The sequence below is a fragment of the Dromiciops gliroides genome, chromosome 6 (genome assembly GCF_019393635.1).
Source record: "Dromiciops gliroides isolate mDroGli1 chromosome 6, mDroGli1.pri, whole genome shotgun sequence".
Taxonomy (NCBI): domain Eukaryota; kingdom Metazoa; phylum Chordata; class Mammalia; order Microbiotheria; family Microbiotheriidae; genus Dromiciops; species Dromiciops gliroides.
In genome coordinates, this window is record NC_057866.1 from 73,710,973 (window position 1) to 73,737,510 (window position 26,538).

Here is a 26,538-nt window from a genome sequence, read left to right on the forward strand (position 1 = left end):
TACAGGATAGGGCTAGAAGAGGGTATCGTCCTATCATGTAGTGGCAATGAAGTACAAAGGATGGATAGTGTAGGGCTGCTCTGACATCCATAAAATATTGAAAGAATCCCTAGGAAAGGTCTCCACTACAGTGAGTGCATCTTCTATGGAGGATTAACAGCATAGTATCATCAAGAATCATGCAGGCTGAGAAGGTGGTGCCCCACATGAAAGTGAGTGACCTTGGATAATTCAAATAACTGTTCAGCTTCATTTTCCTCATCTGTCAAATATGACCATCATCTCTGGGTTGTTTTGAGGGGAAGACAAGATATGAGTAGTATTTTGTAAAGAAATGTCAGCTTTGAATATTTTAATGATTATTCCCCTGCATCATTTCACATACCAGGAAATGGCATTTCTCCTCAGCCTTTTAGCTGCCTGATTTTTCTAATGTTCCCCAAAGAAGTGGGTTTAGTAATAATACCAAGAGTATGTTCTCTGCGGAGAAGGAGGAGGTTTTGATGGACATGTTTCAGTGATTTTTGTAAGAAATGCTTTCTAGCCATATTTTCTAAGAGTATTTATAGTATTACATATCCAACACCAAGATGATCACTCCATGTTTCTCTAGCACTTGGTTGTCATTCTGTGTAAGTTGGCGTCACTTAGGAAGTTCATTAAAGTCTTCAGACCTGTTGGGTCCCATTTCATAAAGTACCCACTATGGAGTACCAAATGGGACCCTAATGGCCCGGAAGAGTTAATGTAGCTTCAAAAGCACTTACATTACTCCCTGGGAGCTTCCTACTTAAGCACTGGGAGACACAACCTGACTAAATACTAAGTGATATATTTAGACAGGCATAAACCTCTACTCAGTAGGTTGATAATCTCCTCCAAGTGGGGAGATGCCAATCTAACCTGCAGAGAAAAGGTGCCAAGGTTCCTCTTGCTAAGAATCACCTTCTGTTGTAATTATCTGACAGAAACATTACTATTACTATATCCAAGACTATGGCCACAGGCTTTATCAACCATGAGCCACAGTGCCAGGGTAATCAATCAGCAGCTTAGGAAAAGGGAACTCATGGAGGGAGATAAACAGAAATATTGATGTCTTGTCAGGGTATATGATGCCAAGTCTGCAGGTTTTGATCCTACATTGTGATGGGACAGCCACATGAAACTCAACAAGTTCAGAACTGAGCTCTTCATCAGTTTTCCCACTTCTAACCTGCTCCTCTTCCTAATTTCCTTATCTCAGTTTATGGCACCAACATAATCCTCATCACTTGGGGATTAATGCCTTGAACTATTTTTTTTTTTTACTTTTTCCCTTTACTTTACCTGTCTAAGGCCAGATTTGAACTTAGGCCCTTCTGAATCCAGGGCCAGTACTTTATCCACTGTGCCCCCTATCCTGGGTTATTTTAACAGGAGTACCCAATGGCTCACTAAGCTTAGAGTAGTGTAAGGGAAATTTTTGTAAAAAAAATAAACATTGTATAGGGTAGAAAAAATCATAGAACATAAGAGAAACATTCAACATTCCCCATAAAATTTCTCTAAGTTGCAAACAGTGCAAAAAAAAAGTATGTGTGTATGAAGAAAAGGCATTCTATATACTCTGGAAGGAATTCTATATGCAGATTATTTTTTAAAATAGTAATAACCTTGGCATAACTTTACTAGGGTTTTTTTTAAAGTTAGGATGGCTTTTAAAATGATATGTTTTAAAATCTAAGCTTTCCATAGATTCAAGAGGGCACTCAAATCAGAAAGAAATAATGCTTAATTGTTTAATGGCATCCATATACATATTTTAGAGAAATTCATTCATGAGGCATTTACTAACCTTTAGAGTCTGCCCTGTAGCTAAGTGCAATACTTTTAACACTAACTGTATTTCTGGAGATAGTCAATCCAGAATGCTTTCAAAGATCTTTTCAAAGTAAATGGGACAAAGCAAGTTAAAGAATTAATCTACTTTGTGGAGATACTGAGAGAAACCCTTACACTTTATATCATGGGGGTAAATAGCTTGTATTATCATCATCACCATCACTATAACTAACATTCACGTAGCTCCCACCCTCTGAGGTAGGTGCCTTATTATCACCACTTTACAGATGAGAAAATTGAGACAAACAGAGGCTAATTGACCTGCCCAGAGTCATAGCTAGTGAGTGTCTGAGGCTGGATTTGAACTCAGGTCTTCCTGACTCCCTATCCACTATACACCTAGCTGCCTAATCATGATCCTTTCTCTACCCTGCTCAAGAGTCTGTAACTCCCTATTGTCAATTAGATAGAAGGCAAGATCCTCCTGACTTTCAAGCCTTTACATAATTTGACCTCACTCTACCTAATCAAGATTATGTTGGCCTCATTACCTACTCAGCAATGCTTCTCAAAATAAGCCTTTGACTTCAATTAGGCTTCATCACAGTTCCCAGCATCTGCTTTATTAAACATTGCTTTTGTGTCTTTTCTTTTCAGCCCATACTGCTATTGTTTGTAGAAGCAAACCATACTCCTCTTTAAGACCCAGCTCAATTCAATATAATTCTGCAAACATTCCATTAGTCTTTCCCCAACTATTATGGTCCATATCAGATCAGTCCTTTCTCTCAGCTTCTGTTGCACATAATTGCTCTTTATTTTTATTTTTGGCAGTGATGTAGGAGGCAAAAAGGGGGTTAACAGAAAAACTTAAGACCCAAGCTCTAGTTCAGATATGAGCTCTAAGAGGGATTCAGATCCCAGTTAATGGATAACTTACAAGTCAGGATGCTAGGTTCTCTTACAGTAATCAGTACCCATAATGGGAACAGAGGGAGAGAGGCCATGAAGACCTAAAACTATAACAATGAAAAAAATGACAGGCTATAGAAACTTAGACAAGAAAGGAAAGGAAAATGAAGATATTTTGAAGCTGGTCATGGGAACCAGAAAGAGACATGGGCAGAAAAGGCCAAATTTGCCCCCAGATTCACCTTATGACATGTAAACCCCCAAAACACACCTCCACGGAAAAAGGTACCTGCCTTGGGGGTTGGCTTAGGACCTGGAACTCCAGATGAGTATCCCCTGTACCTCCCTAAGGTGGAGATTATTCTAATGAGACTGATAATCAATTTATCCATACTATAAATATAACTGTCTTTTCTTTCACTATTTGAGAGATACCTTTCAACTTTTCTGGTTCTCTCCCTGTGATCACTCACAGTATTACAATAAATCTTGGTAAATTGAGTTGCTGAGTCTTGTAATTCTTTTGGGATGACTCAGGATCAATCTGACCATAATTCCATCCCACATCAGCAGGGCAATGGGGGTTAAGCGACTTGCCCAGGGTCACACAGCTAGTAAGTTTCAAGTGTCTGAGGCTGGATTTGAACTCAGGTCCTCCTGAATCCAGGACCGGTACTCTATCCACTGTGCCACCTAGCTGCCCCTATAATTGCTCTTTTTTAATTTCATTTTTTGGAACGGATCTGTGATTTCTTTGGTATAAGGATTTCCCCATGAGGAAATTCCCTCAACCAGTGTAGATTGGCAGCTGCTCTGAAATGAATAGTTTTAGTGAGTTGCCTGTGGCACAAACCTTAAAGTGCTATGTGGCTGCTAGCCATTGTTGTTGTTTTTATCATAGCCAGTATGTGTTCAACTCATTAAAGCCCAGTGGCTACCTCTGACCAGGATCAAAAATCAAATCTTCTGCTTGGTGTTCAAAGCCTTTCATAATTTGCCTTCTGTACCTTGTTTCCAGTCTTCTTACACCTTATCACCTCCCTGCACCCTGCTCCAAATACTCTGTAATCAAATGCTACTGACCTCTTTAGTGTCCCTCAAACAAGACATTCCATTTCCAGATGCCAGGCATTTCCACTGGCTGTCCCCCATATATGGAATGCCCTCCATCCTTATTCTCTGTCTACTGTCATTTCTGGTTTCCTTCAAGTCTTAGCTAAAATTCTACCTAATACAAGAGAGAAGCCTTTCAGGTCAGCTAGGTAGCTGAGTAGATAGAGCACCAGCCCTGGATTCAGGAGGACCTGAGTTCAAACCTGAGCTCCCCGGTCAATTATTTCCTGTATATCCTGTGGGTAGCTTGTTTGTTCATAGTTGTTAGCCTGTTGCCTCCTCCATCAGACTGTGAGATCCTTGACTGTGGTGGTACTGCCTTTCACCTTTCTTTGTATCTCTAGCCCTTAGCACATAGGAGGTACTTGATAAATGCTTTTTGACTGATTGACTATTGGAGACAGGACCCTGAGGACAGCTGTCCCCACTACTTAATGCTGCTTCCCTCTTACTTGTTCTTATTTATTTATCTATTTGTTTGTTTATTTATTTTTTTTTGTGGGGCAATGAGGGAAAAGTGACTTGCCCAGGGTCACACAGCTAGTAAGTGTCACGTGTTTGAGTCTGGATTTGAACTCAGGACCTCCTGAATCCAGGGCAGGTGCTGCCCTGTGCTGCCACCACACCCCCCATTACTTGTTCTTAAGTAATTCTGTTATGTTAATCTTATCACCAAGAGTAAGTAATCTCTGAAAAGATCTAGCCTGATTCAAACCAGCATTGCCTCTCCTTTAGACTATCACAATAGTCTCCCTGATTCCAGTCTTTCCCTTCTCCAACTAGATTCTTGGATGGCTGAGGAAGTGTTTTCTAGTTCCTAAAGCATGAATCCCACCACATCACTAGCCTGAAAAGACTAGCAGGGTTTGCTACCACCTTTTAGATAAAATACAAAATCTTCAGTTTGGTATTTAAAGTCCTCTACTTTGTGACACCAACCTACCTTTCCTGATTCATTTACTATCCCTATAATTGTATCATTCCATATTCCAACACCTCTCACTGTTCCACAAACAGCACTCCATCTTCTGTCTCTGTGAGTTTGTATTAACTATCTGGCTCCCATGCCTGATATGCACTTTCTTTTACTCTTTAGAATTCTTATTTTTCTGCAGGCGTTAGCACAGTTAAGATCAGAAGCAGGGTAGTACGATGAGGAGATCAGTAGCCTTGAGATCCTAAGAGACCTGTATTCCAAGCCTGCCTTTGATACTTAATAGTTATATGACCATGGGCAAATCACTTAACCTCCTGAAGCCACAGTTTCCTCATCTGTAAAATGGGGGTGATGACAGCAAAACCTATTTCACAGGGTTGTTTTGAGAAGCAAATGAGAATCTGATGTGAGGCTCTATATGAATATGAGCCACTTACCAGGTGTGTGACATTGAGATCACTTGACCTCTGTTTTCCTTACCTAAAAAATCCCTCCCTGGGTTGTTGTGAAGATCAAATAAGATAATAATTACACAATACTTAGCACAGTGCTTGGCACACAGTAAGCATTGGTTGTTATTGTTAGTACTATTATTAACCAATTAAGTACCATCCTCTATCAAAATTTGGTACTTCCTCTAGTGATTTGCACAATACACTGTATACAGTAGACTCTTAATCAATAGAATTGGGATCTGTGATTTTATTGATATGGGGAGTTCTTAAATGAGGAAACTCTCTTTCTCTACCTTAGTCAGCAACTTCAGTTTCTAGTCTGAAGGAGGTGGTGGAAAAAGTATGCCTCTATGATCAGAGGCTCTGGTTTTGAATACTGGTCCTAGTATAATTGATGTTCTTGGGTAAGTCACTTAATCTCCTCAGGCATTTGTTTCCTCATCTATAAAATGAAGGGGTTGGATTGGATAGTCTCCAAGGTCTCTTCTAGCTCTGGAGCTATGATCCCAAGAATCTCAAGAGTTGCTTATAACAATAAGAGATTAAGTAGCTTGCCAGAATGCCACAGATGGTATATGTCAGAGACAAGCCTTGAACCTGGATCTTCCTGCTTGCCCAGCTGGCTCTCTACCTATACTGTTTCTCTAGTCTGCTCTCAATCCATTATACCATACTGATTTATGTTATATGTGTAAATATATGTTATACATATATGTGTGTATATGTCTATCTGTGTGTATACATAAAAATGTATATGTGTGTATATAAAATTATGGTCCTCACCAAGAACATACTTGATAAATAAACTGTTTGTTGAATGAATGAACTATAATCCTGTCAGGAGATGATAAAATAATGCTTTAAGTGTTCAAAATTTGTCTTAATGGTTTAAAAAAATAGGAAATGTTATTGGCTCCCAAAATTAGAGTGTCAAATTCTTAATTAATATATGGGTAGGACCTTAATGTAGGTCTTTCTATTTCCCTTGCTACTCTTTCCAAAATATACTATCTTGTATGCTTGGAATAATACTCCAGATTTATATTTCCATTATCTGGGCACTACCCTAGGTTTTGTGGAGGATGCAGAAGGTTAGAGGGGAAAAGTTCATCCTCTGTAGAGTCTAGCAAGCAAAAGAAGATAGACATAGATAGACATGGAAAGATAGCAATATAAGATGTCGATAAGTGTCAATTGAAAGATTCAACCAACAGACTTTATGGGTTGTGACAGCAAAACAAAGCATTAACTCCGGTAGTAAAATAAAGCTTTATTTATGCTTTAACTTTTTTTTTTACATTACTATGGTACTTAAACCTCTAATCTCATAATATTAATCTCATTAATCTCTGTATCTCATTTTATCTTCATGACAACCTTGTGAGATAACTGCTCAGTTTTTATACCCATTTTTCAGATGAAGCAACTGAGGTTGAGGGACATAAAGTGTCAGAGGCAGGATTTGAACCCAAGTTTTTCTGCCTTCAAATACAGTGTTGTCCACTCATTCCACGGTAGAATGTAAAGAAAGCCAGATTGGGAATTAGGAGAACTCCATTAGGTTTGCAGCTCATCCCCTAACAATGTATAACCATGGGCAGTCACTTTCACCTCAGTTTCTTGCTTTGCAAAACTAGTGGTTTGAGGAAGCTCTTCTCAGTCTAGTGTAGTGCAAAAAAGAAAGGGGTCCACAAATATGTATATATGGATCCATGCAGGCTGCATATTGACAGTCTTACAAACATAATGGTACCTATGTTTCCATTTATTTTTCCATTTGTTTTGTTATATTTCCATTTGTTTTGTTAATTTCCCAATTACATTTTAATCAGAGTGTTGCTAGCCACAAGCTGGACAGCAACATCTAAGTGACACCTCTTGTGTAGTGGATTGAGCATTGGACTTGGAGACTATGGGCAGATCATCTACCATCTCTCAGACTCGGTTCTCTCATCTCTAAAATGAGGGGTTTGAACTTAAGGGTTTATAAAGACCCTTCCAGCTCTAAAATCTCTCCTATGGTGATCTTTGATCTGTGACAGTTCCTTCTAGCAGTAAGTGCTGTGATCTAAGGTGAAACTGGGCTTTGAAGAATAGCTAGGTTTCAAGGTAATTGATGAGAGGGTGTCTCTTAGGGCACCCCAAATGGTCCATGATGTGCTGCTGTATACTAGGTTCAGTTTGGTTATGTTGTCATCCCCTGAGTAAGGAGAATGATACTGGGGCAGGGGAGTAGCAGCTGCTTGGAAAACAGGACTGATTGTGCTCAAATGAGCCTGGCAGCACCTGAGCTGTTTTCACTTAGCTGTTTCATGGAATAAAGGCTCCATCTCCTTGTGTGGTCTTTAGAGAGAGAAAACATGGGTATGTATGAATAGGCAAACTTGGGAAGATGCCTCACTTGGATTAAGTCCTGGGCTGTATATTGAATGAAATTTAGCTGCCTGATCATTCCTTCTTACCCTTCTGTTGTGTTGATTAAGAATCCACATGCCCACAGTGTTCTTGTCTCCTCCACCCCCCTTCTCTATTTATGTTAGTAAACTTGCCAGCCAGATTAATCTTGTCAAAGCCTCCAGATAAGACTTGGGTGACAGGGAAGCCTGTGTGGTAGGTGCTCAATTAGGCATCCCTTGGAGTAAGACCTGAAGCCAAGATTGACAAAGAACTCACAGCTGTCATGTATTGTCCTTTCATTTCTATTGGAATACATTGCAGGTGGAATCTGGAGGAGCCTGGGAGGGTTGGGGGAGGAAGGGGCTATTACATCTGCAAATACCAGCCCTGGGTATTTTTGTTTTCTGGGGAAGGAGGCTAGTTTCTCCTCTAACGAGCTAGCTGTGAGGAAAAGCAACCGCCTTTGGCAAATGGGCGTTTGTCAAGCTTCAGACACACACACAAAATAGTGTTAAAACAGCTCCGAACAGACTTGCAAAGCTGGAGCCTGGGAACATTAGGATGCACAGTGCTCGTAGCAGCGTGCTCCCCAGTGCAAGTTTCCCGGGAGTGTTTCTTCTTTCAACTGACACAGCAAAGTCTTCAGTTCGGAAACAGCTGTTTTCCTGGACGCTCTCGAGACCCATTGACCGCTGCTGGCCCCGATGCCCACGGAGCGGGAGCTAGGGGGACCTCAGCAGCGTGCAAAAACAGCCCCGCCGCTCCCTTAAACAAATGGGAAGAGAAGCAAAGGAGGCTGGCCTCCGCCTGGGATCGCGCCTCCGCCAGGAGGGTCAGTTGCTTTCTACCTTGACAAGGAAAGGAGCTGTTCACTTTTTTCCCATTGCAACTCCTCCCGAGCTAGAGGCTGTCAGCCCCCCAGTTACTTGCCTCCCGCTCTTCCCCACTGCTGTGGAGCCTGGAATGATTTGCCTGCTTGAAGAATGTTGACTTTAGAGTGGGAGTCGGAAGGACTTCAAACAGTGGGTATTGTTGTGATTATATGTGCGTCTCTGAAGCTGCTTCATTTGCTGGGACTGATTGATTTTTCGGAAGGTAAAGAGGCTGCTCAAAGTTGGGGCTTTTGGTAGGGGACTGACTGGTTCAGGATTGGGCTGAGTCCTGCCAAAGTTGAGTCAAAGTTTGAAAATCGGCATGCTCCACGTGTGCAATCAATGTGCTGTGTGTCTTCTTTCAACTGACCCTGACATTTCATGCGGGGAGGGAAGTGCAGTTGTGTTAGGAGGCTCGTTTATGAAATAGTATGCATCTGACTGCGCGCCTGTGGCAGCTTCCAGGGTGGGAAACTGGCAGTCTACTCACGATGCTATCCTAGGCTAGCATTGCAAGTTGCTTTGTAGTTGGCAAGTTGATCCTGACCACCTCCTCGAATTCATTTAATGAGTAATTCTGTCTGATTTATGAGGGAAGTGTGTTTCATTAGCTAAGGTGCTAACGTGGGGGATGGAGGGGTCTAGGGAAAGGAAATGGGCGTAAACTATGATGTAAAGTAGTTCAACCTCCAGCTCTGTTCACTTGTATGGTCAATACTTAGCAAAGATGTATTTTAAACACTACATTTCAGCCCTTTCCTTTTTAATGCTTTCTGAATCTACTTTGTTCATTTCGCTCCTCAGTGTGTTTGGGTTCCCCCCAATCCCCGCCCGTGCATCTGCCTGCCTGAATACGAGAGGTAGTAAGCCCCTTTCCCTGTTTTAAATCATATGACCTTTACTTTTGCTCTTTGAAAAAACAGTTTGTTTTACAAAGATATTACATAAATAGTAGTTTTGTTCTGGTATGTTTGTCATAACCATCCTTTTTTTTTTTTATCTGTTCAAGCCATCCTTGAAACAGCAGGAATTTTTAAAAATAGCATGCAAATCCCAATAATTTAGGGTGAATTCTGCACCTGGGTTGTTTTTCTTACCAGATGAGATTGCTTTACCTAATTTTTTTCTTCCATGATTGGATCCTTAAGGATGTTAGGTAAGATTATTCCCCTCACATAGTGGTTCCCCTTAAATGATGAATTGAGAAAGATTTTCCATCATGATAGGGGTTTAGATAAACGAGTTTTGTTTTGAAATCTTTGTAACCACAGGTGCTAAGACCTGATATTGTACCTAGATAAGTCCTGTAAAAAATGCTGATTCATTTTAATTATTTTAATACACACACACACACACACACACACACACACACATATATCTTCTTTGGGGATAATTAAAACCACCTACACGCACGTGTACATGGGCACACAATTTTAAAACCTGTTTTCTTTAGATTCCTCATTTGTAGACTTATAAGGAATGAGTTCTTATCACTTCAAACTCTAATATCTTCCTTCTCAAGTACTCTAGATCTGTGAGAAGTTCTGCTTAATCACACATGAGAATAATATTGCAAAGGGTTGAAAAAAGTGCAGAAATTACTTTCTTTTCTTTCTGATATTACAAAGTAATTTAATTGAACTACTGGAGGGAAAAATTGCATAATCAAACTTCACAGTGCCCCAAACCAAGACAGTACTCTTCAAAGATCTCTGCCCCCAGCACATTAGCTTCCATATCTTCATAAAATTCCAAGTGGTAAAGATTACATCTTGCTATCGAGAACCTTTCTGGTGATTTCATTTTGAGAATGAAGTTTTTTGTTTTTGTTTTTTTATTGTTCCTATACTGTTTTAGTCTCCATGTCACTGTCTCTTTGTTCCAGTGAAATATCCTAGAGGTGACTGCACTTCAGAGGCAGAAGAAGCAATTTCCAGATTCTAACATCTCCAAAGGAACTTGGGGAAGAGAACTTTGACATCAGTGCAATATCTTCTACTCTTGTTGTTTTGGTTTGTGTTTCTTTAATAATGCCACTATTGATGGTAAATGGCTTAGAAGCTAAAAATCCCAAGTTCAAGTCCACTGGGGGTGACTCAGGTTTTCATCTATCCTGAAGGATGCCTTTATCTCATAGTTTCCTAAGTAGAGGGTGTGCAGAGGAGATCTTCCAAACCATGGTCCTGGAAAGTAGGAACTGGATCAGTTGATCTAGTGTCCCTGATTCAAATGTTCTCTTCTTAATGCTTTACCTATTCTTCAGAGGAGTATTTGTTTTTAATTTCTTTCTCTCTTCTATAGTTCCAAAGTCATTTATTTTGTCTTATTTTTGGCCCTTACTTTATTTTCATCTGAATTTCTTATGTCCTCTACTCAGATGTAAGACAGGAAGTGGTTTTATTGATTATTGAATCCTTTAGATCATCTTCTGCACATAGTAGGACTAAAATAATGTCTGACTTGAAATGAGTTTAAAAATGGGTTTATAAAGTGCTTCTGTGTGAACTACAGGTTTATGATAAATGTAAAGATAAGTCAGCAAAGGATAGTGTTGCTATCTAGCAAGAATAACCTAGTATAGTCATACTTGAGTGTGAGAAACATTTGTGTCTTTTAAATTAAAAAAATTGTCAGTAAAATTTCTTTCTTTTTCTCCGTATGCTTTTTTAAACAAATAGAAATTCAAGTTTTCCAAGGTAATGGTGCTAATGAGACTTTTCTGTAATGATTTTGGTTCATATACATACTGACTCACTAATAATGCAAAAATGCAAGAATACTGGCAAGAATGTTGCCATTATTGGGCAAATAAACTAAAACACTTTTCCCCTAAGAATGTGGTAAATTACCACCTTCTCCCCTAGACTTATTAAAAAGAAATAATAATAGTTTTCCTCCTGACCCATTCCACAAAATTCAATTAAAAAAAAAAATCAGCTTTGCTCAACTTCCTAATGAGAAAACAAAGAAGGAAACCTGGAGCACATCTCTCTAGATATGGCAGATGGTTTGGGAGTGGAAACCACAAGTTCTAACAATCAACAGCCACATCCTGAATAGAGGCTGAGTTTTAGTCCTCTTACAATTGAGCAATCCTGTCTACATGGAGGTCCATCTTCCAGCTCTGGGCTTTTGCACTAGCTCTTCCTTATGCATGGAATGTTTTGCCTATTTGTTGCTGTGGGATTTCGTACACAATCATATTTTGGGGTTTCATAATGTTAACATTTTTACAATTGTTGAGGAAGGGCTTTTGCCTCTTTTGTATTCCCAGTGCTTAGCACTAACAGTAGCTAGCATGTGTTCTGTCTTTTTTCAGTCATGTCCAACTCTTCTTGACTCCATTTGGAGGGTTTTGGTTTTTTTTTTTTTTTTTTGGCAAAAAGATCGGAGTGGTTTACCATTTCCTTCTCCAGTGCATTTTACAGATGAGGAACTAAGATAAATGGGGCTAAAGGACTTGCCCAGGGTTACACTGCTAGTAAGTGTCTGAGGCCAGATCTGAACTCCACATGAGTTTTCCTTATTCCAAGCCCAGTACTCTGTCCACTGCACCAGCTAACCTTCTCCTCATTTACTTTCTCTTTTCTGCCTTTCTAAGTCTGCAAGTTTCTGAGATCATTCCACATTTACTCTGTATATATCTTAGTATGTACCTAGTTATTTATATGCCATCTCCCCCTTTAGAATGTAAGCTGTTTGAGGGCAAAGATTTTTTTCTTTCTTTTTTGTTGTAGTTTCTTTTGTCTTTTGGTTTTTCATTTGGTTTTATTTTTGCCTTTTGTTGTATCTCTAGTGCTTATCATAGTACTGCTAGGTACGTGTTTTTTTAAACAAACAAAAATATTATGATTGACTTGCAGTTTTGAGCTATTCTTGTTCATTTGCAGAGACTGCTGGGTGATCCTGATGGCTCCAATTATTATCCAGTATTAGTGATTGCACAAGTATTTGCAGCAGATAATGAAGGAGCCTTCAGTGACTTTTAGGAATCCCAAGCTACTTTCAGTGTCCTGTGGCAGCCCGTGCCTTCATTTGACATCTCTTAAAACTTGTCTTTTTTTGACATTTATATCCTCCTGCAAAGTAAAGACAACCTTATCAAAGGCATCTTGGCTGTTGTTCATTAGAACTCAAGGTCCTAAGCAGTACTTCCAGCCAAAATATTCAACCAGGAATAACAGAAGCCCAGCTTACATCTGCTCTGATCTGGCAGTGGTGAAATGGGTTTCAACTTCCATAGAAAAGAAAATCTAGATTAAAATAGTGAAAGAAAAAAACAGAAGGAAGGAAAAAGGAAGGAAGGAAAAAAACAGTTTCAAATTCATTTTTTAGAGAGAGTAATTAGATTGACTATAAAGGAGACCCTTTACCTAGTCAGGGGATAGTTCAAATAGTAAATATTTATTGAGTGTCTGCCATTGCAAGGCACAAATTCCACATGTCATTGGTTTATTTAAAATATATATATTTTTTTAATGTTTAGCTTCTTTGGAAGAATTCCTCTAGCTATGAGTAGAAGTACTAAGAAATGAATCTTAAAGCTTTATGCACCAAGATATAATGACTGAGAACCCAGAGGCATCTATTTGAGTTCATGGACATATATCTAGTAAATTGGGAATTAGGGACACATTGTTTCAACTTTATAAGCCTCTTTGACACTGGTCTTTTTGCTGTTCTTCCCACACAATACTCAACTCTGTGTAATTTCCTCAGCTTCTTCCAAACACCAAGTTCCACCTTTTGCAAAAAGCCTCTCCCAGTTCTCCTTAGTGTTGCTGCCTTTTTTCTAAGGTTATCTCCAATTTGTCCTGTATAGATCCTGTTTTTATATAGCTATTTGCCTGTCATCTCACCTATTAGACTTATGAGCTTCTTGAGTGCAGAAACTAGGTTTTTTTTGTTTGTTTGTTTGTTTGGTTGGTTTTGCTTTTGGTTTGGGTGGATTTTTTTTTCCTTCTGTATTCTCCAAGGTTAGCACAGTGTCTAGGATATACTGTTGTTGTTGTTGTTATTGGTTGTTGCTGTTGTTGTTTGTCCTTCATTCTCAAAGAGGACTCTGATATTGGGGTTATATCATGACTTGCATTGAATTGGATTTAAGTGAGGGCTATGCAGGGTCACCAACCTCACTCTCTCCTCAAGAACCATCTGGGTCCAGTGACAAGATACACATCAGGATGACTGGAGGTGACCTAGGATGTTTAAGGCCATTGGGGTTAAGTGACTTGCCAAGGGTCACACAGCTATGTAACGATATCTAACTCTTGCTGAAGCTTATAATTTATTGGTGACCACTCATTAGATATTTTAGACAGAATAGCTAAAATTTTAGCCCTTAACAGCTAGTAAGTGTTAAGTTTCTGATGCCAGATTTGAACTCAGGTCCTCCTGAATCCTGGGCTGGTGCTCTATCCACTGCACCACCTAACTGCCCCTTCTCCAGCTCATTTTATAGATGAGGAGGCTGAGGCAAACAGGGTTAAGGACTGCCCAAGGTCACACAGCTAGTAAGCGTTTGAGACCAGATTTGAACTCAAGAAGATGTCTTTCTTACTCCAGGTCCAGCACTGTATTCAGTGTGCCACCTAGCTGCCTATTCAGCACATAGTAGGCTCTTAATAAATACTGTTTAACATCAAGAAGGAAAATTTGGATAGACTGTAGTGCAAGTAAAAGTGAGTAATTTACAAATAGGGAAGGATAGGTTGAAGCCAGGCAGTTTTATGCTTTAAATGGAGAGAGAGAGAGAGAGAGAGAGAGAGCGAGAGAGACAGACAAAGCTAGAGGGAGGGAGGGAGAGACAGACATACAGATGGGTTTGGGTGGGAAGTGGGGAGAGGGGGAGAGAGAGATTATATTTAATTCTAGAGATAATGGGAATTCAGTAGAGTTTATTGAGAAGACAGAAGACATGGTTATAAATGTGCTTTATAGAAATCACTTTGGTAGCTATGTAGAGAATACACTGGGATGGAGAAGACTTGAAGTGGACCAATTCAAAAGCTATTGCAGTAATTCAGATGAGAGGTGATGAAGGTCTGACCTATGGTAGTGCCCATGTGAGAAGAGCAAAGGTGGCAGATGCAAGTGATGTGGGGTGAAAATCTATAAGCTGATTGGATACAAGCATAGCATTATGGGAGACTGGGGAAGCAAGGATGACACTGTGGTTGTAAATCTGGATGACTAGAAATTTAATGGTTTCCTCCACAGAAAAAGTTAAGTTCAGAAAAGGAGTGCGTAGGAGATGAAAGATAATGACTTTTATTTCAGACAGATTGAGTTTGAAATGCTTATGGGACATTTAATATGAAATGTTCAATAGGCCACTGGTGATTCAGTTAAGTAGTTCAGGCAGATCAGGAAAGAGACTAGAGTTGGAGATGCACAAAGTTGTAAGGACAGAACTTAATGAACTATCATAGTGAGCTGTCATAATGATTACATTTGGAAAAAGAAATGGTTACCCTGGAGCCTAGAGGTACAATAATTTTCAGGGTAAGCCAAGAGTTCGCAATCTCTCATAAGGGGTAGTGGGTGGAGTGATATCAAACCTTTCATGTCTATAGAATATAGAGAAGATTTTAATTTTTTTCCTCTGAAGCCATTTGTCCTCTTCTACTACAGAGAAACATTTAAGGTAGCTCTTTTAAGTTACTGAAGTTTTTGGCTGAATTTCATCTCGGGACTAGGAGTGGTAAAGCAATTTATAAAGAAGTGCAATGAGTAATCTATTTCAGAAAGGACAATTAGATTGTTTGTTCTCCTTTGGGTTTCCACAATGGCCAAATAGGCAGTGCTTCTCTTCCTACCTAGTATTTTGGATTGTTGAAAATATTTGTCAAGTTATCAAAGGATAAATATCCAACAACCTTAATAAAGTGTCTCCCCTTTTGTTCTTTTCAAACCACCCACCCCCATGCTTAACTGAATCAGTTGGTAGAAATTAAACTATATGTATTTGAGATGTTGAAAACAAGTAATTTGGTGATAAGTCAATGTTGAATACAAATTCTTGATTTTTAGTTTGATTAACACAACTTGCCATTGCCCTTCTGATCAAACTGCCCAGTCAATAGGATGGAATTGTGTTTCTGGGGATAGCTTTGTCTACTCTCATAATAACAATGGCTTAAAGAGCTATTCAAAGGATTGCTATGCACTCTACATAAATGGTTATTTTGATCCTTAAAACAAACCCATGAGGCAGGTACTACTGACATTGTCCCCATTTTACAAATGAGTAAACTCAAACTGCAAAACCTTCAATGACTTGGTCAACATCACAGGACTGATGAACTTTAGAGGCAGGGTTTGACTTTAGGCATTGCCTGTTTTCAAATTCATTGTTCTGACTAGTACCCTCCCTCTAATGTAGCAAAAAGAAACAAACAAAAGCAAACAAATCTACAGAGGCTCAATATGCTGCTAGTTAGACACCTATTAAGTCTTGCAAAATGGCCATTTTTTAATCTTTTAACACAGTCATCCTCAAATACTCTTGCTTACCCAATTGGTACCTAATAAAAAGTAGCTCTAAAACAAATTCATATACACTTCCAGAATTCAGTGTGACAAAACATACAATGCTTATGCCTAATACTTGGAAAACCCTCCTTCTGATGTATGAATTATCATTTTATCTTACCCACAATCAGCCATCATCCACATGTTCCCACCAACAACCTTAGTCTCTGTCCCCAGGGTCCCCCCTCCTCCCATTTCTGATAGGACAGCTTTTTGCCTTATCTTGCTTGGACCTGGATTTCCCCACCAAGGCTGTATCCACACCATTCCTTATTCTTCAAATCTTATCTTAAGTATTATCTTTTCCCATTCCAACATAAGACAGTAGGGGATATCTTGTTTGTATTTGTAACTTCCACATTTAACATGGTGCCTTAATTAAGTACTCTAGCTATCTTAGGAGAATTAGACATTTTACTTATATATTTGATGTAAGAATCACTCATCTGGGCTGGCCAGTCTTCTTAATGTATCATAAAGAAGCCTTGTTCTTTACTAATCCCATGCTTATACTGCTTATTTCATCTCAGATGAGCTTTCTTATTGAAATCTTGTCTATATTTTAAGGCTCAACCTATGATGCATCTCCACAAATCCTTACTTGACTGTTCCATCTCTCATTACCTACCCTACCTCTAAACTCCTGTGGTTGGAGCACAGACTTTAAATCCTGTTCATTTTCTGCCATTTGTATTGAAATCTCATTGAGTTTAAAGGTTTAAGATTTATTTCTTCATATATTTGTAAGCTCTTTGAGGTCAGAGACCAGATCTTACATTCCTTTTTTTTTTAATATCAAACAGCTTCTAGCCCAATACTAAGCATATCTATAGATATAGACACATAGAGATATACAGATATGTACATAGCTATACCTATGTTTATGTATATATCTATGTATCTATATCTGTATATGTAGTTGGTACATCGTGTAAATTTTAAAACTTGATTCCTTTTTATGTTTTATGGCTAAGTTGATTCTGGTCATAGGAGACCTCTGTGTAAAGCTGGGAAATTTAGATTGCTGATTCACGGGGTGTTTGATTCATCCAGGGTGAGGAGGTTGTTGGTTTTTTTCTTCCCTGTTCTATGCTGCTTTTGCCAATAAATTGTAATATTTTGAAGTGGTCCGTTTTCTTCTCAGTCCCCTTGTGCTTCCTGGACCTTAGTAAAAGTTGTATTTTAATTTAATAAAATTTAACCATGAGGCTATAATATGTCCAGTCACAGACTAAATCAACAAATATTTATTAAATACCCTTCCAGTTGCTGTGCTACACACCTGGGCCTAAGTTTCCTTGTGTATAAAATGGGGTTAGCAATACTTCTAGTATCTGCCTTTGCCTAGCAGGGTTGTTGTGAGGATTAAATGAGATTTTCATCCCAAAAATCTTAGTGCCGTTTTAAACTTCAGTAGCCAAAACCAATATTAAGGCTTTCAGAACACTGTGTCCTCACATGTGTGCTCATAAATGCATATTTACATATGGTTTTTATATATTTACAAAACCACAAAGTGTTATGTGCCATTATTAGAATTTTAGGTATAACCGAAGAGACTTACCTTCGGTCTTAGAAAGTGATGTAATTGAATTTGAAAGCTAGAAGGACCTTAGGAATCCTCTAATACAATCCCCTCCTTTCATAGCTCATGAAACCAGTCTAAAGTGGTAAATGACTGGCCTGAGCTCACAAGTAGTAGCCACAGAACCAAGTCTTCTGCCTTCTTGTTAAGTTCTCTACTCAGTGCACCCTGAAGTCACATCATTTTTCATCATGGGGGGGGGGAAGGAAAACAAAGCATGGGGGTTTCAAAATATGATTCCTTTAGCATCCATGTTTTTAGCACGATGGATTCAGGCATAGCTAAATTTGTGGCACATAAAGGATGATGTAATTCAAAATAATGTATTTGTCTATAAAGTGTCCATAGTAGTTATTCAAAAGTTATTTCATGTATCCTGAAAAGGTATAGGAGATTCCTATAATTCCCATGTACCAATTTTGGAATCCTGCCTATTCTACTTAGCAGCTACATGGATTTGGAAAAGTCATTTCCCTTCTTCTGGGCTTCAAATAATGAAGGTGTTGGACTAAATAATCTATTCTAGCCCTTAATCCTATACTATTGTCTTCAAATGTGGATGCCTGAGGGTATGATTTGCAGGTGTTAGCAATCACTGACATACACTCTTGTCAGAGTAATCGGCAAACCTGTTTGACTAATGAGTAAGCAGAGATGTAAGACTTGGTGTGCAGTGAGGTAAACGGAAACTGAGCTTTCAAATTTAAACACATTAAGGAGGGAAACCGATCTTGATAAAAGACTGATAAAAGACTTAGAGTAAAGCATCTACAAAAACATCTAAATTTCCACATCTGGCTCTTCCGAAACATCACTGGTGCATTGATACTGAAATTAGAGATTCTCTGAAGCATCACCTTATTGTGAAGGCACATTTAACTCCTTCCTCGTGCAATAAAATGTTCAAAGAGGTATACAGGGAGCAAGCCAAATGTGCTACTTAATGACAATAAGACTTTTGCAGCTACAACTCAGAGCTTCCTTTGAAAAGGGAGCTCATTAGGCATTTGTACAAAAGCTCAGCATCCCTAATGAGTGTTCAAAAGAGAAGTACACTGTACAAAAAAAGGATTCTGGCTTCTATGTTGTTATATATCCCTCTTACCAGGCTGGAAATATACATATATCTTAGCATTTTAGACATGTTCAAGAAAAGCTGCAGAGCAAGCAAATAAATTCTTTAGCTACAAAATACTCATAAAATGAATGGCTGACCTGCAGAGGTATAATATCTTCAGGTAGATCTGTTGCAGGAAGAACTCTCTCTTGTGTTGGTTGGCTAAACTGAAGGCAGAAGTTTCCCATCAGAGCTTCCAGCCATTAAAGCTCTCTCTCTTGCACCTTGATTTTCAAGGAGAACCAAAAACCCACCTGACTTTCAGGGAAGCATGTGAGACCCATTGGTGTTGACTCGTTCTGTACTTTGTTTTTTCTTTAGTGTTAATTGATGTGTGCTACACAGCTTGTGTTTCTGTCATATACGTAGAGGAAGAAGGGGGTTGAGGGAACACAACAGCTATTGAATGGTGCAATTTAGGAAAGCTGGTCTATAGTTGCCCTTCTGATAGTGTAGTTCAAAAGTGAGGTAATGGGAAGGAGGCTAATGACTTGGGATCAAAGAAACCTGTGTGGTGGTGAGTAGCGCTTATTTGGTAAGAGGAAGAGATGTGGAGTGATTACAAATGAGGGACAGAAGCAGTGCAGCTACCCTGATGGTGATATTTGTTCCTTGACCTTATCAATTCGGTGAGTGGGCATGTTTACCTATGACAGGGATTCTAACTTTTACTGCTCAAAATCTATGAGAATTACAGAAATAAGGATGTGTTCATGAATTGGCCCGTGTCTCCACTTACCATCCCTTTGAGAATATGCCTCTCTGTCCATCACTCCCCTACATGCCTTGTTTTCCCATGTTAGAACATAAGTTCCTTGAGGGCAGAAACTGTTTTTCATATTTTTATGCCCAACATTTAGCTCCGTATCTAGTATCCTGTAAAAGCTTAATAAATGCATTTTCCCCTCCATTCAGATCCACCCTATCTAAATTATACAAACTGAACATACCAGTGATTCCCTTTCACATAAGGAAGGTGCTAAGGAAAACCCAGATCATGACTCTCTTTGTATATTATTTTCAGAATCCCTATAGATTCTTAGTTCCTAAAGATATTTTCAAGGGCACTCCTAGAAGCAGTTTTGTACAAGAAAAAAATGTAAGAAAAGTCATTGGATTTTAATTTTTCTTACCTTAACTGATTTTCTTTCTTTCCTGCAAGCAAAATGAACTAGAGTCTAGAGAGCTAGATTCTAGGCTTTTTTTTTTTTTGCCAGGGGCAATAAGGGTTAAGTGACTTGCCCAGGGTCACATAGCTAGTAAGTGTTAAGTGTCTGAGGCCAGATTTGAATTTAGGTCCTTCCTCCTGATTCCAGGGCCAGTGCTTTAGTCTCTGTGCCACCTAGCTACCCCCTTCGAGGCTTACTTTTGCAACTAACTAATTGTGACCCATGGTGAGGTCACCCAATTCATAAAATGGCCTTAGTTTTGTTATCTGTAAAAATTAAGGAGTTGGACTAGATAATCTTAAACATCTCTTCTAGTTTTGAGATTCTTTGTTTCTATGAATCGTAAGTAGAGAAATTTGACTGGGATTAATTTTCTTCAGGCAAATCCCAGTAGTTGGGGAGAAATCTTAAGGTAGTCATTCCTTTACCACACAAATACCAGAACCAGGGGAGGACAAACAAAAAAGCACTATAGACTAATGAATATTTAGAAATTTTAAATAAAATCCTATGGCTTTTTAGAGCAATGTATCCAAGAAATCATTCATCTTCATCAAGCTTTATTTATACCAGAGATGCAAGGATGGAAAACAATCAACACAATTAATTGTTATCAGCATATTCCTATACCCCATCCTGTTTTCTCTATTAAAGATACATTTAGAATAATTAACATGTTGGTGTAGAAGAAAAGTGAGGTTTTTTGCTTAGTGTGCCATTGACATTATTAGATTTTTTTAAGTCATCCTGGTGCCAGAGAAAGAGGGCTGCATTTGGGGGTCACTGGACATTAGCTTAAATTCCAGTTTTACCATTTTCCTGTTCTGTGTCCTTGGGGAAGCTATTTAGTCTCACTGAGTCTCACTTCCCTTATCCGTATATAGGAACTGGACAATATAGCATCTAAAATCACATCCCATACAGTTTTAAATCTGTGGTCCTAAAGTAAATGGTATTCTAAAATCACTTTGCATTAAGGTTAATAAAAACTATAATGAAATATACCATTTTTTAAAGGATCAGAAGATTTCAGTATATTGCTCCAACCTTGTCACTTGGAGTACAAAAGTCTTGATTTTCCTAGAATTTCATATGGAAAAAAAAGCTACATTTAAAATGAAAACAAAGGAATTAATTCAGCTGTAGCAGCTAAGCACTTTTAGCATATTCAATATTAACAACATCATTTTGCCTGCAGAGAATAAACAAAGACAATTGTAAACATACTCAGTAAATTACACATAAGATTTATTATGACATAAGCTTAATATGCAGTAGCTGGGGCAGGGAGGCTGAGGGCCACAGAGATCAGTTCATTATCTCATAGAGACACCCTGCCGGTAGACATTGATAGAAAGCACTCAGACCAAAAATTTATAAACTGCCTTGCTTTGAATGGGGTGAAGTGGGAAATGTATTGAGTTGAGAATCAGAGGTTCTGGGTTTGAATCCTCATTGGACTACCTACTACTTGAGTGACCCTGGGCAAATCACCAAGTTCTCTGAGCCTTAGTTCATCATTTGTAAAATGAGGGTGTTGGTTTAGATGGTCTATGAGGTCCCTTCCAGATGGAAATATATGATTATTGTTTAAAACAGTGATGATGATCTCATCATCATCATCATTATTTTATTATAAGTTCTATAGTTCTCAAACTGCTGTGTCAGTGGAACCCTTTCCTTTAAACATAGCTTTGGAGAAACCTCACAGGAAAACCTTTTAAAAATGTCCTTTAAAATATCTACAACTAATAGTCACAAATAATAAAACACCCATTTTAAGTCATCTTTTTTTTTCTTTTTTTAGTGAGGCAATTGGGGGTTAAGTGACTTGCCCAAGGTCACACAGCTAGTAAGTGTTAAGTGTCTGAGGCTGGATTTGAACTCAGGTACTCCTGACTCCAGGGCCGGTGCTCTATCCACAGCGCCACCTAGCTGCCCCTTAAGTCATCTTTTAAGAGTGATTATTATGCCTCTAACAATATTACAAAAAAAGGTGATCATGAAGAAGTTATTGTTTGCTGACAACAAATATTTTATAGTTGGGGACAATTTAAGAAGCAAGAACTCACAAGAAAATTGTTTCACAACAATTTTTATTTTCCTCTCATTTTTCTCAACCATTATTTTCAGGAGTTGTTACAGTACATCACGGTTTCTATTAAAAAAATGCAAGACCTTTTATTTTTGTTTTGAGTACATTTTTTGAAATGACCTTGTATTTTGGATAGAACTGGATAATATATTTACATTTTGGTAGCATCATTCTCACCAGATATAAATTTGAAATGGAGGACTTTGATTGTCATACAGGAACAATTACAGTCACTGTGGGTAGAGTACTGATTGTGGACTTAGGAAGACTCCTAAGACTCCTGAATTCAAAGACTCCTTAGATAGTTCCTAGCTATATGATCTATGAAAGTCATTTCTCTTCTCTCAGGCTTAGTCATATCATCTCTGAAATGGGGATAATTACAATACTTACCTCAGTATATTGTTGAAAAAGCACTTTGAAAACTTTAAAGCACTATATAAATGCTATCTATAATTGTTATTTCCTCTATAATCAGAGAATGCGGCTAAAATGGATGAGTGAATTTTGGTTACATTATCAGGGTCTTAGGTTTTAACATGTTGGCTTTTCTCTTTAAAATTCTGGTTTTTCCTAATTAACCAAAAAGATAGTTGATGCAAACAAGTAATAAAAATTCCTAACAACAAAGAATGTAAGCGGATACCATTTCTTTGATGTATGCCATGCTGAAGGATACCATTCAGTTTGATAGTCATCTAAGTCTTAAGCAAGTTCAAAAGGAAAGTCTTACCATGTAGGAAACAATAAAGACAATAAAATGGAAACCAAAACCCAAAGGGGTGAAGGGAGTTCAAGACTTCCTTTGATAAGAAGGTCTTGAGTATGGCCATTTGAAAAAGATGAGTAGAATCACATCCTACAATGGAAATCAGGTCTGAGACAGAAAGGAAGTTGCCAGATAGCATGGTAGGAATCCATGGAGCTCAGTTCCCAAAGATGCAGTAATGTGTCTCCAGCTTCTTGGTTGTTTTTTTTTTTTTTTTTTTTTGCCTACATGGTTTATTGGAAACAGTAAAAAATTGATGGTAGATCAATGGGAGCCCTACTTTTCAGGTGGTGGACTGATTTTTGGCCAAATTATTAATTGCTTTTTTTCTTTGTTACAAAGAATAGCTAGATGTGGTGGGAAGAAGGATATAAGGAGAAATCAAGGCATTGTAAAAATATATAGCCATAAAATATATTTAAAATTGTTCTTTACATTAACCAAATATACACACATTCTATGCTACCAAAGCAGAAGGCAATGTCGATGAGTTTCTTATTTGTTATTTTCAACTATTATAACTTTATTCTTTGGGAAATACTTGAGTTGCATCAGGGAGCACAAGGCTTCTTCAGAATATGGTTTGACAAACGTTGCTATAAGTGATGAGGTGAATAGATTATAAGGTCCAAAGTCGGACTTAACTTTGCAAGTTCAAATCTGGCCTCAGACACTTACTAGCTGTGAGACCCTGGGCAAATGTTTATCCCTCTTTGCTTCAGTTCCTCATCTGTAAAATGAGCTGGAGAAGGAAATGGCAAAGCATTCCAGGTATCTCTGCCAAGAAGACCCCAAATGGGGTCATGGAGGGTCAGACACAACTGAAAAAAACAAAAACAACAACAACAACAATAACAGCTAAACTAACAAGCACCTGAGTTGGCCCTTCTATTAAAATGGAAAAGAGCACTGGATTTAGAGCCAAAGGACCTGCATTCAAATCTCACGTCTGATGTTTACAACGTTTGTGTCCTTGAACAAATCACTTAACCTTTCCATGCTTCGGTTTTTGCATCTATAAAGTGAGGAAGTGAAAGCAGACGGTTTCTAAGGTCCTTTGGTTCTAAATCTACCATCTTCTATACATACGATAGATTGGTTTCATTAGGATGTATTAGCAGGTTGCAGAAAAGGAGAGAAGCCAGTCTTAACATGATTACAAATCAACATGATTACGAAGGATTTGTTTTGTGAGAAGGATAAGCAGATAGGGGTTTCATTAATGTAAGGCATTCAATCAGAGGTAAGCAACCACTTTTCAGTTCTATTGGATTTAGGAGCTATGAGATAGGGAAGGGCTAAGACTAGGTACCACTAAGATCTTTTCAAACTAAGACAATGTATTATAATGGAAAGATTGTGGAATCTGAAGCCAAAGTACCTGGTGGAATTCTTGAAGAAGAGCCTTCAAGGGGGGCTGGGGGAGAGGAAGAAACAGGTTTTGGTAAAGCCCATTGTGATTCAAATGGAGGTACTTGAGTATTCTTTAAACCTGTAGTCACTCTGGCTCTCACTGATTGGCCAATATGTCCCAGCCCAAGCCTCTCTTGAACTTTGGGTTTTGGTGGCTCAAAGTGTAAATAACAACTGTTTCTGTTCTGGCCTGAAAGCCTAAGGACCTTCCCCTCCTTAGCTTGGGAGACTTTAGCTTAAAAGGGCCAAGGTCTCCCACTGAATCTGGGGTGATCTCAAGTCATCTTAATCTTTGTCTTGCCGCTGGACCCAGATAGGTCTGGAGTTGAGAGTGAGGCTGATGACTTTGTGCAGCTCTGTCTCACTTAGATCCAAATCAATTGTAAGTTAAGACGTTATTGCCTTATTGATGTCATTGGTCCTCTTCAAGAATGAAGGAGGGGGGCAGCTAGGTTGCACAGTGGATAAAGCACTGGCCCTGAAATCAGGAGGACCTGAGTTCAAATCCGACCTCAGACACTTAACACTTACTAGCTGTGTGACCCTGAGCAAGTCACTTAACCCTCATTGCCCTGAAAAACAAAAACAAAAAAAACCAAACAAACAAAAAAACAAGAATGAAGGAGAAGAGAGTCAAGAGGCCCACACATTGGGCAAATCATTTAACACCTTGGGTCTCAGCGTTATCATAAGTAAAATTAGGGAGGTAGAATATATAATTCCTAAGTTTCCTTTCAGCTCTAATTTCTTTGCTCTTATGGATTCATGATGCATGATGGATCCTTACTCCTCAAATCTGAGGTGACATTTTCTATGGTATTTGCCACAATGGGAGGCATCCTCATAGCCCAAGCTACCTATGAGTTTGAATCACCTAATAACAGAAGCCAAACAAATGGCCATCTCGGCAATCAAAAATGAACAGCATTTTTTTTATTTTTCAAGTGACTTGCCCAGCGTCACACAGCCAAATTCTCAAGTGTCTGAGGCCAAATCTGAATCCAGGGCTGGTGATTCATCCACTGTGCCACCTAGCTGCTCCCAATGAACAGCATTTTCATTGCTTCTCATATAATGTCTAATTTGGTGGAAGCTTTTGTTGTTGTTAAAGAAAGTCATTTAATACCAACCCAATCATCTCCTGACAAATTACAAATAAATAACTAAATGCAGTCTTCTACATTTGAAGAATTTTTTAAAAATCTCCTTATAAGTGAAGACTTTATCAACTTCGTCAATGTCTTTCCAGATATGGCATGGTTGAAAAAAACAACAAATCAAATTTGAGGGGGAGAAGGTAGAATTCTCCAAATAAATTGATTAATCCCTCTAGCTAGATTTTAGCTGAACCTTTGACCTCTCCTTAAATCTCAAGTAAGCATCTATGAAATAGAAATATCTTGTACACCATGTTGGATGTATATGTTTAGTGGAAAGCATATGAATGAACCTTAGAGGTAGAACTATTTCCACATTCAACTTCCTTGACTGCATTTCTTTTTGCTCCTGTAGCTTGCTTCCTTCCTTGCTAAAATCCCCGGGGGTTGCTGTATAGTTCAAGCTTGCAAGAAATGCTCTAGCTCTGTGAGTACTGAATCAGGCAACTCAATCCCTTTTTCATTTGTGAATATAGGTATATTTCAGTCTTTGAAAGTTAAACACATTAAATACTATGTAAGTGTCAATTGTTATGGAAAATCCATCTAAAGCTCGAAGAGCAAAGAAAGCATAATGGAGAAGATAATTACTTAAAAAGGCAAGCACAATATTTGTTGGCCTTTGCAGGCACAGAGAGAAAGGACTCTCTACTTGTGGTCTTGGAAATACCTTTCTATTATTGTCTCTATTATTTTAGTGGACTTACATTAGAAATGCCTTATCCTTAACTGTCCTTCTCCCTTTAGGGTTACTACTTCTTCTCAGTAAAAAGGACAATAAACAGAGCCTACTCTGCAGAGCCAAAATAATCATTTAGAGATTTATATCCTCCTACTGATTCTAACATGCTCCTTGGTGGCAGAATTTCCATCTCAGTTGGCATCCCACAGATGAGGAGGATCAATGCCCAGCATGGCAGACCTAACAATGTCTATTCCTTCCTAGCTTCTGAATGTCCATGAGTTTAATCCTATAGTAATGCAGTGTCTGCAATTGCTGATGTTCATGCTGGCGAAATCAACACACCTCCTACGGACTCTGCTTGATGTCAAAGACACCTAGCAGGAATGCTCAAGTGCCCCAATAAGATGCACAGATGGCTTCTTTTCAGTTAATAATCTTTGCTAATATTAGCTTACAGTTATTTAGAGTATGTGCATCCTCAGTGGCTGGGCCATATTAAACTTGT

General features: G+C 38.6%; 1 protein-coding gene across 7 annotated transcripts in view; it reads left to right on the top strand.

Moving 5' to 3' along the window:
• KCNIP4 (potassium voltage-gated channel interacting protein 4) overlaps positions 1-26,538 on the top strand; it is a 1,176,826-nt gene that overhangs the window by 920,059 nt on the left and 230,229 nt on the right. The window contains exon 1 of one of the 7 annotated variants that reach the window (XM_043972811.1): positions 8,059-8,733. The exons of 5 other annotated variants lie outside the window; for them this stretch is intronic. In XM_043972811.1, the coding sequence (XP_043828746.1) occupies positions 8,622-8,733 (112 nt within the window). In that variant the 5' untranslated portion in view covers positions 8,059-8,621. Of the gene's footprint in view, positions 1-8,058; positions 8,734-26,538 lie in introns of those variants that run through there. One more of the 7 variants, XM_043972816.1, reaches the window with a different exon arrangement.